The 16,155-nt window shown below is 46.8% G+C and overlaps 1 protein-coding gene across 2 annotated transcripts in view; it reads left to right on the forward strand.

Annotated features, from left to right (window-relative positions):
• Positions 1–16,155, forward strand: part of LOC127682917 (myomegalin-like) — a 177,305-nt gene that overhangs the window by 107,954 nt on the left and 53,196 nt on the right. For both annotated transcript variants that reach the window (XM_052179661.1, XM_052179659.1), the window contains 14 exons: positions 387–506; positions 737–829; positions 939–1,151; positions 2,457–2,615; positions 3,475–3,588; positions 3,749–3,886; positions 4,793–4,972; positions 5,887–6,081; positions 10,206–10,376; positions 10,544–10,625; positions 11,333–11,424; positions 14,132–14,248; positions 14,434–14,571; positions 15,184–15,296. In XM_052179661.1, coding sequence (XP_052035621.1) covers positions 387–506; positions 737–829; positions 939–1,151; positions 2,457–2,615; positions 3,475–3,588; positions 3,749–3,886; positions 4,793–4,972; positions 5,887–6,081; positions 10,206–10,376; positions 10,544–10,625; positions 11,333–11,424; positions 14,132–14,248; positions 14,434–14,571; positions 15,184–15,296 — 1,925 coding nt within the window. The remainder of the gene's footprint in view (positions 1–386; positions 507–736; positions 830–938; positions 1,152–2,456; positions 2,616–3,474; positions 3,589–3,748; positions 3,887–4,792; positions 4,973–5,886; positions 6,082–10,205; positions 10,377–10,543; positions 10,626–11,332; positions 11,425–14,131; positions 14,249–14,433; positions 14,572–15,183; positions 15,297–16,155) is intronic.

Here is a 16,155-nt window from a genome sequence, read left to right on the forward strand (position 1 = left end):
TTTAGTGTAACTTCTTACCCTTGTTAGGTCATAGATTTTAATGTCTGCTTTCAAGGAAATTGTCCTGAGGGGGCTCTTGAATATCTGGTCAAGTGTGCTCTTATAATAGTCTGTCACTCCTTGGTCATATGGGAGGGTCAAGAGAATACTCTGGCTGTTGACATAAAGAACTTGTTCAGTGCATGAGAACTGAGGTGTCTGTGCACTTAGGGAAGCAGGGCACACTTGCTGCCTCTCGTCATAGTCTCATGGTTACCCTGCCTAGGGAAGAAGTAAGACGATATGCGCTAAGTGGGTCTTTATATCCGAGATGCACAGTACAGTGTGGTGGCCCTCGAGGTTAAAAGGAATCATGGAGCTAACAAGAGTTTCTCTGCTGAATTCAGATTCTTCAAGAGAAACTGAATGACATGAGCTATGAGCTAAAATCTGCGCAGGAGTCATCTCAGAAGCAAGAGACGACAATCCAAAGCCTCAAGGAAATGCTGAAAAGCAGGGAAAGTGAGGTAAGACGCTACACGGTCACAGACCTGTGGGGATGCCGGTCACGCTGGTGGCGTAGATAAGTACTCTCTATTTTGTAGATGTCACTGTTGTCAGACCAGCGAACCTTATTGTGGAAAATTGCCCACTAAGTAGGGGTTTGGAAAGTTTCTATAACTAACATCTGCCCAGGAGAGAGAGGTAATTACGAGTCATTGGCTAGCCATAGCACACTACCCTTCTCTCATTCCAGACTGAGGAGCTGTACCAGGTGATTGAAGGTCAAAATGACACAATGGCAAAGCTTCGGGAAATGCTGCACCAGAGCCAGCTCGGACAGCTCCACGTATGTGAGGGCCACAGGCAGGAGTGGGGCCACCCCGGCTGCCCGGGTCTCTCCGGGGGCTCTGTGCTTTCCTCCCCGTGACAGGGATTGTGACTCTGTTCTTTTTCAGAGCTCAGAGGGCATTGCCCCCGCTCAGCAACAAGTGGCCCTGCTTGACCTTCAGAGCGCTCTATTCTGCAGCCAGCTTGAAATACAGAAGCTCCAGAGGCTGGTGCGCCAGAGAGAACGCCAGCTGGCTGACGGCAAGCGATGCGTGCAGTTTGTGGAGGCTGCAGCCCAGGAGAGAGAGCAACAGAAGGAAGCAGCTTGGAAACACAACCAGGTAACTCATTAACCGCCCTATGGCTCCCAGCGCCGACTTTGCCCCTCAGTGACTTGTTAGCTGGACAGTTCGCGCTGCCAGCGCCGACTTTGCCCCTCAGTGACTTGTTAGCTGGACAGTTCGCGCTGAACCCAAACCCTTAGGCTTCCTCGGCCTGCCTGTTGTGGTCAGTGTCTGTTGCCCCCGGCCATGCACCAGGTGAGCAGACTGTGTCCCGGAAGTACAAAGGTGGATATCAGAGACTCTGCCTCTTAACTAGCTTCTACTTTAGCTGGAGAAGCAGTCACGTGACAGATGTTAACAGGGTAAATGCTTCCAAAGACTTGGCCCTATGTTCCCATAGAGGAAAGGAGTCAGAGGGCTTAAAGCCTCAGAAGGGGGAGATCGCTGAGGTTATTCTGAAGGGATGCAGTCAGCTGAGGCCGATGAGATCACTCAGCAAGTAAAAAATGATTGACTCACAAGCGTTTCCGCCCCAGAACTATACAGGAAGATGAGAACCACTTCCTGGAAGTTGTCCTTTGACCTCCACATCATACATACACGTGTGCATACCCACACTCATATAAGTAAGACCCACCCACACAAATAAGTAAATACATAAATTAATTAAATTAAATTGAAAAAGTCATCAGGTAAAGTAGAGAAGGGCATTTACATGTGTAATATGTAAGCATTGTACAGTCCTTAAATAGTCCTCTATCTTGTTAGCATAGAGCACGAGCTGTTTGTTTGTTTTCTGCATTTTAAAAATCCTTTTTTGTGTGCTGTTTCCTATCTTAGTAGTTCAGAAATTAATTATGAGCCCTGGATTTTCCTTAAAAATATTAAAATTTCTGATACTTTGGCAGGTGATAGTGCAGATTCGGGGAAGCTGAGCTCATTAGGGAAGGATCAGGATTCCGATGCAGACCTCACTTAGCAGACGACAGAGCTGTCCTTTTAAGCCAGAAACTGAGTGCTGCCTTGGGATCACTGAATGGTGATACCAACTTTACTTTTACTCCATACTTTTCATAAGCTTTGCTATCCTATTTGATTTATATTCTCTATACTTTTTCTATATCAATTTAAATAATGGCATTCTCTGCTACTTTATATTTTACTCTATGCCTTTAAAGTTTTTTGTCTGTCTGTTTTGTTTTGGGGATGAGATGGAGCTATGTTGCCCAGGCTAGCCTTGAATTTGAGATCCTTCTGCCCTCAGGCTCTCCAGCGCTGGGATTATGGGCTGGATAATCCCATCATGCCCACTTGCCTTGGAAGCACTAAGACCATCCAAAAACCATGATCTGTTTATTTCAGGAATTACGAAAAGCTTTACAACACCTCCAAGGAGAACTGCACAGTAAGAGCCAACAGCTCCATGTTCTGGAGGCAGAAAAATACAATGAGATTCGAACCCAGGGACAAAACATTCAACACCTAAGTCACAGTCTGAGCCACAAAGAAAAGCTAATTCAGGTGAGTCCTCAGATGAGAGCAGGCTTCTCCAAGCTTAAATGCCGCTCAGACCACCTCAGAGCCTCCTGTGCCCACGAATCACTGCTGGAGTTGGAAGCACACAGCGAGTAGAAACTAGAGTCTGAGCAGTGTGCTTATCCCACACGTGCTATCCCGCACGTGACTGACTGTGTGTGAATGTGAACAGCACAGGCAGTGTTCAGCAATGCAGTGCCTCTCAGTGGGACACACTGCTTCATGAAGACAGGGCAGGGGAGATCTCTTACAGAAACATGCGCAGAATTCAGTGATAGAATGAAATCTTAGAGAAAATGGGGCACTGAGAGGCATGACCAGGTCTGTCGCCTTCTCTAAGCTTGGGGGACACTGAATCTCCTAAATTTCAGAGCAGATAATTTTTACATTCCATTGTATACAGTTCTCATTCCCTGGCAGATGTACCCATTCCACAGCTTCATTTGGGAAATATCTTTCAGCTGTTGGTACTTTTGTCCTGAGAGAGAGTCTTACTATGTAGCCCTGACTCGGAGCTGTGTAGACCAGGCTGGCCTCCAGCTCACAGATATCCCCCTGCCAATGCGTCCTCAGTGCTGGGATAACTAACAGGCGAGTTCCACCAGGCTTAGCTCAAAATCTTGGGTGAGGTCCTCACTGGCAGCTTTAGGCCCACGGTGTGTCCTGTGTTTCCCCGAGTCGACCGCCTCACTGCCCATCCGTTTGTTGCGGAATTGTTTACAATTTATATCTCTGTTATCTCTGACTCATTTGGGTTTATGTACCAAACAACAAATTTCTTGGAAAAATGAAGAAATTCAGCTAAGAGGTAAAGGAATAAAGGGAAGTACTTCTGTCTCATTAGGAACTTCAGGAGCTCCTACAGTATCGAGATAACGCAGACAAAACTCTAGACACAAATGAGGTGTTTCTTGAGAAACTGCGGCAACGAATACAAGACCGAGCTGTCGCTCTGGAGGTATGTGGCCAGTCCCCACCCCGCTGCTGTCTGTCCAGCTGTGGTGGTGTCTGAATGACTGCTTTGGGGTTCAGCTGCCAGTCCTCACATTTGGGATCTAAGTGAATAACGGTGATAGTTGGGCGACCCTCCAGTACTGAGAGCCTTGCTTTCCTTGCAGCGGGTTATAGATGAAAAGTTCTCCGCTCTGGAAGAAAAGGACAAGGAGCTGCGGCAGCTTCGCCTTGCTGTGAGAGACCGAGACCATGACTTAGAGAGACTGCGGTGTGTCCTGTCCGCCAATGAAGCTACCATGCAAGTACGAGCCAAACCCAGCCTCCCCTCCCCACTCCAGAGGCCCTCGAGGTCTGAAGCAGCAGCCCCTCCATCGTTCTCCGTAACCCAGAGTATTTGCTTTGAAAGGAAAACAAAATTAAAAACCAGAGGAAAGTAGCATCCACCAACTTACTGCCGCCGGCTGGTAGGCCGGTTGGCCGGAGGCTTCAGGCGCGTCTCTTCCTTTTTCAGGACGGAGTAGTGGATGGTGGTGCGGCTCATCCTTGCCTATTAATGTGGATATGCACATACACTTTTTTATGAGCACCGTTGGGCTAAAGTATGCACGCACATACTTTATATTGTGTTCTCCCCATTGATGTTATGTAGATTCCTGTGTAGCACGTAACTGCTTGTCTTCTTAGCATACACTTGTAGCTTTTCTGCACACTTATTTTAGATCCTATGTAGCTACCATCTGTGTGTTCTTACAGAAGCCAGTCACTGTTTCATTAGAGAAACTACTCTCACAATCCTGTTTTGTCATGCATTCTATTACCTCTCCACAAACCAGATTTAAAAAAAAAATACTGGTATGACATTCCGTGTTTTCTCCTCTTCCAAAAAGGGTCAGGCAAGCCTCAACTTCCTCTCTCTCTCTCTCTCTCTCTCTCTCTCTCTCTCTCTCTCTCTCTCTCTCTCTCTGTTTTTTTGTTTTTGTTTTGATTTTTCAAGACAGGGTTTTCGTGTCTTATCTTTCTGGTTGTCCTGGGCCTTACTTTGTAGACCAGCCTGGCCTTGAACTCACAGAGATCCTTCTGCCTCTGCCTCCTGGGTGCTGGGTTTAGGGTTTAAAAGCAGGCACCACCAGGCGCAGAGGGACTGATTTGTCATCGTGAGGAGTGTGGGGTGCCCCTTTGTCTTATGTTTGCTGTGTCTGTCCTCGTAGAGTATGGAGAGTCTCCTGAGGGCCAGAGGCCTGGAAGTGGAGCAGTTAACTGCCACCTGTCAAAACCTCCAGTGGATGAAAGAAGAACTGGAAACCAAACTCGGCCACTGGCAGAAGGAGCAGGAGAGCATTGTTCAGCAGTTGCAGACATCTCTGCACGACAGGAACAAAGAAGTGGAGGCAAGGCTCCCCTAATGCAGCGCTGGCTTAGGGATGCATACACAGGCCCAGCCCCAGTCAGGACGCCTCAGGCCTGCGGAGCCAGCAACCCACATCTTTAATTATGCTCTGTGCCTGGGCGAGTAGCTGCCCTCCCCCCCCCCACCTCTTTTTACAACTGTAAATTTAACGCGTTGCTTATCATTCTCAGAGACGCTATCTGAGGATTAATTAGATCTGTATTATAATAGTTACAGTGTACTTGCTGGGTCTGGCACTGTGAATCCTCACAAGCAAGGACTTAGGTGCTTGAGGTTAAGTAGCTTGTCAGAGCACCACTGTCACACAGAGGTACAGTCGCTTTGGTACAGCCTGTAGGGCTCCACGGTTTAGGCTCCATCTATTGTGTTTCTGTGCAGACTAAGAGCTGCAGTGAGATTACTCTTATGAATACAGTTTCCTTGGTGCTCTTCTGTTTTTCCCGGACAGGGTCTTGCTCTATGTCCAGGCTGGCTTTAAGTTTGCATCCTCCTGCTTGAGGCTCACAGGAGCCTGGGCTTGCAGAAGGCATGTGCTGCCTACCAGATCTTCATTCCCTCTAGCCTGGGGTTCTGTACTCCTCTAAAGTTACACTGCAGAGGAAGTGAGTAAGCCAAGTGCCCACGTGCTCCATCTGATGTTAACTGTTGTGTGCTGAGCGTAAGGAAAACTGCTTACTTCAGAATAATTGTATAAGCTGCTGTTCTGGGCGTCTCTCAGTATTGTTAGTATTCATTTACTGAGCGTGTATTTCCAGCCTTCCAAGTCCTGGGCCTGTGCTAGGTTTGGGGAAGCAAAAAAGATAAGACATTATACTGTTCCCAAGAATCTTATCATTCCTTTATGGTGGGTGCTTCAACATCCTCCAGAAATTCACGCCATCCCTTTCGCAATAGGATCTCAGCGCAACTTTGCTCCGTAAACTTGGACCGGGCCAGAGTGAAGTAGCTGAGGACCTGTGCCAGCGCCTGCAGCAAAAGGAAAGGATGCTGCAGGACCTCCTGAGTGATAGGAACAAACAAACCGTGGAGCATGAGATGGAGATCCAGGGGCTGCTCCAGTCGATGGGCACCAGGGAGCAGGAAAGACAGGTAAGCCTTAGTGCCGAACCAGATGAGGGCCCTGTGATGCATTCGTGGCCGGCAGACCGGAAGGGATGCTCGTGGCCGGCAGACCGGAAGGGATGCTCGTGGCCGGCAGACAGGAAGGGATGCTCGTGGCCGGCAGACAGGAAGTATCCGAGGCTGGGACTTGCTCATCTCACAGTCAACTCAGTTTCTTTCCTTCAATTCATGAAGGAAAGAATGAAATAGTTTCATCTGTAAGAATGAAATAGTTTTGACCAGTATATTGGAAAGTAATCTAGACAATACATGTATCCATTATTTTGGTTTTCTCTGATTGTTTTGAGAGAAAGGGGAATGGAATACTGAAATATTATCTAAAATATAGGAAAAGTTACACTCAGCATGCTCACATAGATTCTCTGTCTCTCTCCTCTCTTTCTCTTTCCCTCTCTCCCTCTTTCCATCTCTTTCTCTGAAACAAAGTTTTACTGTTATAGTCCAGGCTGGACTGGAACTCACTACATAGTCCAAACTCAAATTAGCAATCCTCTTGCCTCAGCCTGTAGAATGTTGGGATTGCAGGTGTCTATCACCACATCTAGCCCATATTTTCTTCTTTGAAAATTTAGAATGTTTTGCCTTTATTTGTCTGTTGGGGAGCATGTATCCTGGTGCAGGTTCAGAGGCTAAAGAATAAACCTGGGCCATCAGTTCTGTCCCTCCAATGCTTGGAAACCAAGTGTTGTACTGAGGTCATCATCTTGGCAGCTAGCAGCCCTTACCTGCTAAAGCATCTCACTGGCCCATATTTTCTTTTAATTCTTACAAAATCTGAGTTATTTTAGGTGGAAACAATTGTATTTTGAAGGCCATAATGAGAGAAGATAATATCAGGATGATAAAGGCTATATCAGTCTCAGAATAACAGTGCACACTATTTCAAAGTCAATTTTTTTTAGACAAGGTTTCACACTGTAGCTCAGCCTGGTCCAGAGCTTACTATATAGCTGAATCTGGTCTCTTTCTTGGCAGTCCTGCTGCCTTAGCCTCCTCTGTGCTGCTCTAGGCGTGATCTACCACACCCAGGTTTGAAGGACAGTTCCTAGTTTTTCCTGATTCTTGCATATCTTTTTCTCCAGGGCTAGCTAGGTGACCTTGCTGGCACTGAGGAGGTCACAGACATTGCCCAGCCCTTGCACCTCAGCAGCAGCTCCAGTGGTCTTCCTGCTGGTCTGCCTTTCTGGTTTCCCACGCAAAAGATTGACCTAATAGTTTTTTAAAAAAGGAGATTAAGTGACATAGGAGGGGCTTGAGAATCTATGATTCTAATGCTGTTCACGGAGCACATGGGGAGCGGGGACAAAGCACTGTCCTAGGGTTGCACTGGCCACGCACCTTGCTTGTGCTGTTATGTTTTCAGGGAGACTTCGAATAGAAAACGTTTGACATATGATCCTGCTCATACCTCAAAATTCTACATGCTGAAAATGCAAGGTCTTTTTTTTTTTAATTCTCATTTAGAAATTATGATGGGGGCTCAGTCTTTCATCTATAACAGTTGCTGCCTCCCAGAGAGAATTGGTTCTATAATTTAGCTAATGTAGTTCCAATTCATTATCTCAAGTTGACAGTGACTATTGTATGTGTGCCTGTGTGTGTGCACAGGGTATGTGTGGGCACGTGTGTCCTGGTGTGTGTATGGAAGTCACAGAACAGCACTGTGGAGTAGTTTCTCTCCTGCCACCTTTCTGAGTTCCAGAGATCAGAGTCAGGTCACTGGGCTTATATAGCAAACACCATCTCTTGCCATCTGTAAATGCATTTCTATATTTTAACAGTCACAAAGAAGTTCTGGGTCTTTCCTCCTGTCATCATTGTTTTAGGATTAGAAATAAACTGTTTGGATGGTTTTACTCTTTCTGTTGGTTGGTGGTTTTATACATCTATATAATTTTAGTCATCCCCAGCCCTTACTCTCTCTTCTCCACTTCCCATTCCCACCAGCACCGTTTTCCCAATGCGCCTCCTCCTGCCTTCAAGTCTTTAGTGTGTGTGGCTATTGAGCGTAATAGTGGGAGATTGAGCGTAATAGTGGGTAGATCACTGAAGCAAGGGCAACTTGCCAGCAGCTACACCAAAGAAATGGTACCTCGTTTCCAGTAAGCACCAACTGTCAGCAGGGCCTCAGGCCCCTCCCCAGTGTGTGATAAAGTGCTGACTGGCCCAATCTTTTTTTTTTTTTTCTTTTCCTTATTCTTTTAGGGAGACCTTTTTCCTACCTTTTTACTAAAATATTAAAATGTAACCCCTTTCTTTGAGAATGTTTTTATTATATTCACCCTTCACTCTTCCCCCTAATTCCTCCCAGATATATCCCCATCTCCTTCCAACTTGTTTGTTTGTTTTTAATAAGCAGCCCACTGGTTCTAATTCCTAACGCCCATCTGTTTATGGGCACAAGGCCATCCAGGCGAACCTACCGGGGGCCATATCCTTAAAGACATCTCCCCCTCCCTCCCCCTGCCAGCTTCTCAGTCAGTGGCCTCTCAGCTAGGGGCAGGTCTCAAAAGCCCCTCCTCTCTCTGTGCTTGATCTCCTGCGGGTCTTGTACAGACAGCCAGGGTTGTAGTAAGTTCTTGAGAGCAGTATGCCTGCCGTGTCCTGTCTGTGGCTGAGCAGTCCAGAGACCCTTATTCTCTGCACTATGACCAGTGGTGAGTTTCCAAACTGACCAATACTTGCTGTGGTGAGAAGCTTCTCTGGAGAGACCTGGCATAGCTCTGATCTGTGGGCATAAATATGAATATTTGGAAGGCAGTTTGACAACACGAGCACTTAGGCTTTGGTGATTTCTGAGGTCTGATAAAGATGTTTATTGTGTAATTCATTAATGTACTGAGTGCCTGGTCCCTGTGGTCCTGCTGTGGGTACTTGGGATTTAGTACTAAGCTGCTCCTGAAGTACACGTTCTTGTTGAGGAGAGAGCAATGAAGACCATAAGGGGATACACTGGGAAACAGGAAGTGCGTTGGGAAAAATTAAGTGGAGCAAAAGGATTTGGAGAGTGCATTTGGTACGTTCTTCCCCAAGCATTATTGAAGTACAATTGGCAAGTAAAGATGGTATGTATTCAAGGCATGTAACACATGTGTACATGTTGTGAATGGTCACTCTAATCAGCTCACAGTCTGGCCAGTCACTGTTTCCTTTGCAACAGCTTCAGGTAAACGAGAGAGTGTTCCTCAGTGCTCCTCACCACAGCCACTGCGATCACCACAACACTGAATATCGGGACCGTTTGCCCCGTGTGGTTGCAGTTAGAAAAGGCCTGCAATAGCAGGATGTGTGGCAGAGAGCACAACCCCAAATGTTGGGTAAAAGGCAGCTGAGGCTGAAGAAACAGCTGGAGTAAAGGTCGCCTGTGCCAGGCCAGTTCTGCACAAACTCTTAGACCGTAGCTGCTCGAGACCTTGGGGAGCCTTTTCCTGATGTCCTACCTGGGCTAGACACACTGTTCCCTCTGCACACTGTTCTACCGTGACAGACTGTACAGAGGAGGAAAGTTGTTTCTGAGTGTCCCACAGGATGTTTTTTCTTTAAATAAGTGGTTGGCTTATAAGAAATAACATGTAGGGACTGGAGAGATGGCTCAGCGGATAAGAGCACTGACTGTTCTTCCACAGGTCCTGAATTCAAATCCCAGCAACCACATGTGGCTCACAAGCATCCATAACAAGATCTGACTCCCTCTTCTGGTGTGTCTGAAGACAGATACAGTGTACTTACATATAATAAACAAATAAAGAAATCTTTAAAAAAAGAAAAAAGAAAAAGAAATAACATGTAGTGGGTACTGGAGAGATGGCTCAGTGGTTGAGAGCTCTTGCTACTCTTGCAGAGGACCTGGGTTCTGTTTCCAGAACCTTCAAGTGGTTCACAGTCATCCGTGACTCCAGTTCTGGAGAGCCTTCTGGAGCCTCTGTGTGGGGAGTGGGGCTACACACAGGTGGTGGACAGACATGCATGCAGGCAAAACACTCAGACACATCAGATAAAAATAAAGACATCTTTAAAGAAATTTGAAAATAAATTTTATTTGTTTTACTATAATATCTTTGTTAATGTTCCTTGTGGTTCTTTCTTACCAGGCTGCTGCAGAAAAAATGGTACAGGCCTTCATGGAAAGAAACTCAGAATTGCAGGCCCTGCGCCAGTATTTAGCGGGGAAAGAACTAATGGCGTCATCTCAGGCATTCATCTCTAACCAGCCAGCTGGAGTGGCGTCCGTCAGCCCCCACCGTGGAGAACCAACTGATCAAGTAAGAACGCTAGACTCTGAGACAGTCATGGCGACGGCATGTCCTTGTCACAGCTGAGGCAGCAGTGTGGGCCTTTCACCTGCAAACTTTGTGAGACTATTCCAGGCCTGCCACCATGGTCAGAGTCCCTGTACCTTCCTAACCCCCACAACCCTTGCAATTTTCAGGGTTCTATGCAGATGCCCTCTCGAGACGATAGCACCTCGCTGACTGCCAGAGAGGAGGCCAGCATACCCCGGTCCACATTAGGTGAGTGCCAGTTTTGCTCACAAAGAATCCCCTTGCTTTTCTGCACTCCCCTGCTCTCTAGGAGAGTTGCCCAGGACACATCATGCCGGATTAGAGAACCGATCTGGATTCCCCTGAAACCTAGAGAAACATGTATCACTTCTAAGAAAAACTGCCCAAACCTTAGATGGATTTTTTAGTTTTTTTCACACTCATTGTTAAAGCAACTTACTACATATTAAAAATTAAGTGTTAACTTCCAAAATTAAATATACAAAAAGGTATACTTAGAAGGCACATATACATCCCTACTTCTCTCTCATTTCTACTCACCCCCGTATTGAGGGTAATAAGCTCCTGTGTGTGGTTTTTAAAAACATAAGCAGATGATTTAGGTGGGTGGGTATGTCATTTCCCCTTGCCCTAGCAAATACAGTCTTTTGCATCTAGATGAACATCCTTGAAATCTGAGTGAGTTCACCAGCGTCGCCCTCATTCTCTGTCAGCCTCGCAGAGGACGCGGGGTGAACACGTGCTGCCCTTTTCCGCTTGCTCTTTAGCATGTGGGTTGATTCTGAGATTTCCATTACAAATATTACTACAGACCAAAGCAGCTCCACACAGTTTTCTTAGGTACCGAGAGGTGTTCTAGAGTAAGCAGGTCAGAAATGGGCAGCAGAGCTCACTGCATACTTCAGTGATTAAATAATGCTGTGTGTTCATCTCAGGAGACTCGGACACGGTTGCAGGGCTGGAGAAAGAACTGAGCAACGCCAAGGAGGAGCTCGAACTCATGGCCAGAAAAGAAAGAGAAAGCCAGGTAAGCCTCCTGCCACATCAGCTCACCAGCTCCTCAGTTAGCTTCCAAAGGGCTTAGATTTTAAACATTGCAGTTCTCCAAGTATGATGCCTGACTCCAAATTCAAGGTGTTCCTTTCTTCTCCTCGGAGAGAAACAGAAGTTGAATGTCCCCATCCCCTCAGCAGCATGTTCACACTGCCCTGGGAAGCCATCTTTTCCTCTGTCCTTCCCAATTGTAAAGCATTTGTGTCAGACAGACAAGTTGTGATTCCTGCCCGGAAGGATGGTATCGGACCCGTGAGTTTTGCACACAGTACACAGGGTGCTTGAACACGGGCAGCACTGTGTACTGTGTGTTCTTCACATGTCCTGTGCTGTTCAAGGGCCTGGACTCACACCTCCATATAAATTAGGTGCTCTCATCCCTAGTGTATGGGTAAAAAGATAGAAATGCTAATTATTTTAAATGTGATGTAGTGGCTCAACCTAATTCCCAAATTGAGGTTTAAACTCAAGCGTTAATATCCCAGATTCTTCCTAAGGAGTCATTTCCTAGAGCAGATCCCCCCACCTTCTGCTTGTGATCTGCCTGTCAATGGCGTTCTTAGAAGGTCCCTCAGTCTTCCCAGTGCAAGCAGCTGCATATCCAGCTGTGGTGGTTAGAAGATAGCTTAGCATTACACAGATGGACGGACGGACTGAAGACTCGCATGTGGGAATCAAGTTAGGTCAGTGAATGTCCCGTGTCCCTGGAAGCCCCTAGTTCACTTCCTGCTCTGGTTCTGCGGTGACTCTGATATTCATGTGTGACACTGTGGTTCCCACACATCATTCCTCTTTTCCGTGTGCGTTCCCAATCTAGAATAACATTCCTCTTTGCTTCTGATCTCTTTTGACGATCATAAAAAAGCAGGAACTGTGACTATGTCTGTTGGATAAATACTTTGTATTGCTCAACTTGATGCCTCCTGAATCAAGCATTTCCTTCTGAGCCATGACAGTTCCCTCTAACGCTGCTCACTTGTGAACAGCCTCGGAGGCATTCCGCTCTGAAAGCATCTCCTACTGTCTGCTGATAGCAAAGAAGCCACCGCTCACCGACTTTCCTGCCACATGCCAAGAACTTTAAACGTTTTCTGTAGTCCTTTGTGGCCCTGGAAATATTCTCACTTACAGATGAGGAAACAAAACTTCAATGTAAAACCTGTCGGCAGCTTGCGCTAGAACTTAAAGTCATGTCGGTCTGTCTGCAGACCTCAGTCATGCTGCCAAACACTTTCTTCCTTCTGTTGACCATTTCATTTCTATTTTAATTTTTTTTTACTTTCTTTATATGGGTACTTTTTCTGGATGACTGTATCTGTACACCACATGTGTGCCTGAAGCCTGCATCCTGACATGTGTCAGGAGAGGGCATCGGGTCCCCTGTGGGGAGGTACAGATGGTTGTAAGCTGCCATTACGGTTCTGAGATCCCAACCTGGGTCATCCAGGAGAGCAGCTAGTGCTCCTACCCACTGCGCCTTCACTCCAGCCCTGTTGTTTTCTCAACAATGCAAATATTGAGATATGTGATCATTGTGATCTCTGAAGGGCCCAGTAGTTGTCATACAAATATTCCTTAGTTCTGAAAATTAACATCAGTGGCAGGCACTTTATCAACTTCACCATTGATGTAAAGTGTTAGAAGCAGAGCTTGCTGCCAGCACCAAGTATTCCTGAGTTACCGGAGTTGCCCTATCCAGTCGCAGGCAGCTTGCCCTGAGGGAAGCAGGGGGCATCTGTGTAATTAATTCCTCTAGGATGATAACAGACACTGAACAAATGAATCGTTTAAATGCTGTAATTATAGATTATAAGGTAATTTAATTTAATTTTAATTTAAGGACACAGTGTTGTAAATGACAAGGAGAAAGTACCATACACGAGGATCACCTTAGGTGAGGGCACCAAGGTTTCTTGAGCAGGCTGGCATGGAGAGACGACAGCCCTGGGCAAGACGCTGCAGGCTGACAGGGTAGCAGCTCTCCTGGTCAGCACAGAGCGGGCGTGCTGCAGTCGAGTGGCAGGTGCTGCAGTCAGAATGGACTAGAGGGGTTCAGATCAATAGGTGTGTTGAGGGAACCACATGCAAGGACTGCAGGTATGCCTGGGACATAGTAGGTGCCCAGTGAATGTTAGGGACAGTTGTTACTGTGGCATTTAATGAGCACTGATATCACATTTGTCATTTGGGGGAAGGAATGCAACACTGAGAGCTTAGTGCCTACAGTGTAACTTCGTGTAACTGGTGGTGAGGTTTCTTTGTACTGGCTGCAGGCTCTGTACCAGGAGGTGTGTGGTTTGGTGATCCCTGATGAAGTCAGCAGCTGCGGCTGCTTGATACCTTAGTAATTCATTAAAGGATATAAAGTGCAGTCTTTCTAAACCTGTCATGTTTTCGTGTGTTAGCAGAGGCATTTACATAACATAAACTCCATTGCTTCTTGCTTCTGCTGGTTATAACCAATTTCTAAATATCCCAGTGAAGCCATTAACTAAAGTTGTTACAATAATAGAAGGCATTATTAAAAGCACTCCTCCAGCTTCTTTTAGAGCAACCTTTGTCCCACACTTTGTTGATTTGGCCCACGGCACTATTTTTCGGTTTTCTCTTGTAGTACCGGCTGACTGCATAGGACATGAGAAAGGATTTGCCTCTCATGCCACTCTTTCCTCTCTCCACAGATTGAACTGTCTGCCCTGCAGTCCATGATGGCCGTGCAAGAGGAAGAGCTGCAGGTGCAGGCTGCTGACTTGGAGTCCCTGACCAGGAACATCCAGATAAAAGAAGACCTCATAAAGGTCTGTCAAAGCTTTTTAAAAACCACTGGGATAGTTTGTAGCTCAGCTGTCTACAGGGTAGCTTCATGCAAGATAGGAATAGATTGAATCCTTTGGCCTTGAAACAGAGCAGAAAGATCTGTCCCTCACTCCTCTGCTGTTACTACAGTTACTACAGTTTTTACATTTGCTTATGTTTCTTCTAGGACCTGCAAATGCAACTGGTCGACCCTGAAGATATACCAGCCATGGAGCGCCTGACCCAAGAGGTCTTACTTCTTCGGGAAAAAGTTGCTTCAGTTGAATCCCAGGGTCAGGAAGTATCAGGGAATAAGAGACAACAGGTAAGTTATTGGAACAGTGGTTCTTCCAAAGCTGCTACCCCATGTCTAACCTTCTCAGTGCCAGGTTCTCCAGAAGTCTACCTCGGCTGCGCCTAGCAGACTCTCTCCATTGAGTCACCCCATGCCAGTCTGGTGCTAACAGCCCTCTGCCAGTTACACGTTCCCGCAGCTAGTTTTCGGCATGGCTTATGGCTCCCAGTGACACCTGTCTGCGTGGTGAATGTCTTTCCTAAACTTTCCTCAAAACTAGAGCAGTGCATGGGACGGTGTAGGGATGCTCAGTAAGTACTGAGTGAAGACTGGAAGCAGTACTCAGTTCTCACTGCCTCCTTCTTGCTTGTCTGTGCCTTCTTCAGCCCTGCAGCTTGCCCCTTCCCAGTGTTCTGCATCCCCCGCCCACTCATGTTCGAAACTGACTAGTAGTTTTTAAGGTATAGAGCAATAATGGGTATAATGTTGATTTGAAAACCGTAGACAGCTGAAGTGATTACAAGGACAGTTGGTCAGAGTGTGCTAACAAACTGCACCGCACCGTGGTTTGTCTCTCGGGCCTCACCACGGCTTCGGCCCTGTTTAGCTATTTCCTCATTGCTGCCTCTCTTCCTCCCGTAGCTGCTGCTGCTGCTAGAAGGACTGGTGGATGACCGGAGCCGGCTGAACGAGGCGCTGCAGGCTGAGAGGCAGCTCTACAGCAGCCTGGTCAAGTCCCACGCCCAGCCCGAGATGTAAGAGAGGCTGCCTGGCCCACTCACTGGCCACTTTCATTCTTTCTCCTTCTTTTGCTTTTTATTAAGTACAGACATTTAAAGTGCTAAAGGGAGAAAGACAGGACGCTCCCCACTTTGTGATCTGATTGGCCTGAGCCTCAGCGTCTGCATCTTTAATTAGAAATAGATTTTTCCATTATTACTGCTACGATTACCCAACAAGAACAGCCAGCGGTCTGGAAGAGTGCCTTGCATACAGAGTGGACACTCTGTGAGCGCCTTCCTGTGTCTGTCCTGTGTCTTGCCAAAACCTGCTCTGCTGCAGCAGTTAAGGCTGTCAGTGCAGTAACACTGGCTTAATGACAGTGAAGGCGATGTGTGTGGTGGGTGACTCCACCCAGAGTCACCTGTAAGCACCCAGATAGATGACCGTGTTTTCCTACACGTCTCAGTTTGGCTGTGTATGCTCTATCTTTATTTCTCCTCTCAGAGCCTCTTCAGGTTTTTGTCTTGCCTTCCTTCCTGGCCTTTTTTGTTCCTTCACCCTTTTTTAACCTTATTATTCAGTTTTCCCTAATTTCTCATTGGATTTTCAAAGTGTTTTATTTCCACCTCAGGAAAATGAAAGCCAGGGAAAGTGTTACTGAGCGCCTGGAATGCTCGTCCTTGGGCCTGGTCTCTCAGAGCACCCTCAGTGCGGTGCGGACGACAGCACCCTCAGTGCGGTGCAGACAACAGCACCCTTAGTGCAGTGCAGGCGACAGCACCCTCAGTGTGATGCGGGCGACAGAGCAGCTCTCTCCAGCCTCAGTTCATTCTTGTTTCAGTTGATATTTAATTTTTCTTGGGTTTTTAGTTTTTCAGTCTAAAGCTCTCA

This window comes from Apodemus sylvaticus, chromosome 4, assembly GCF_947179515.1.
Source record: "Apodemus sylvaticus chromosome 4, mApoSyl1.1, whole genome shotgun sequence".
In the NCBI taxonomy this organism is placed as follows: Eukaryota; Metazoa; Chordata; class Mammalia; order Rodentia; family Muridae; genus Apodemus; species Apodemus sylvaticus.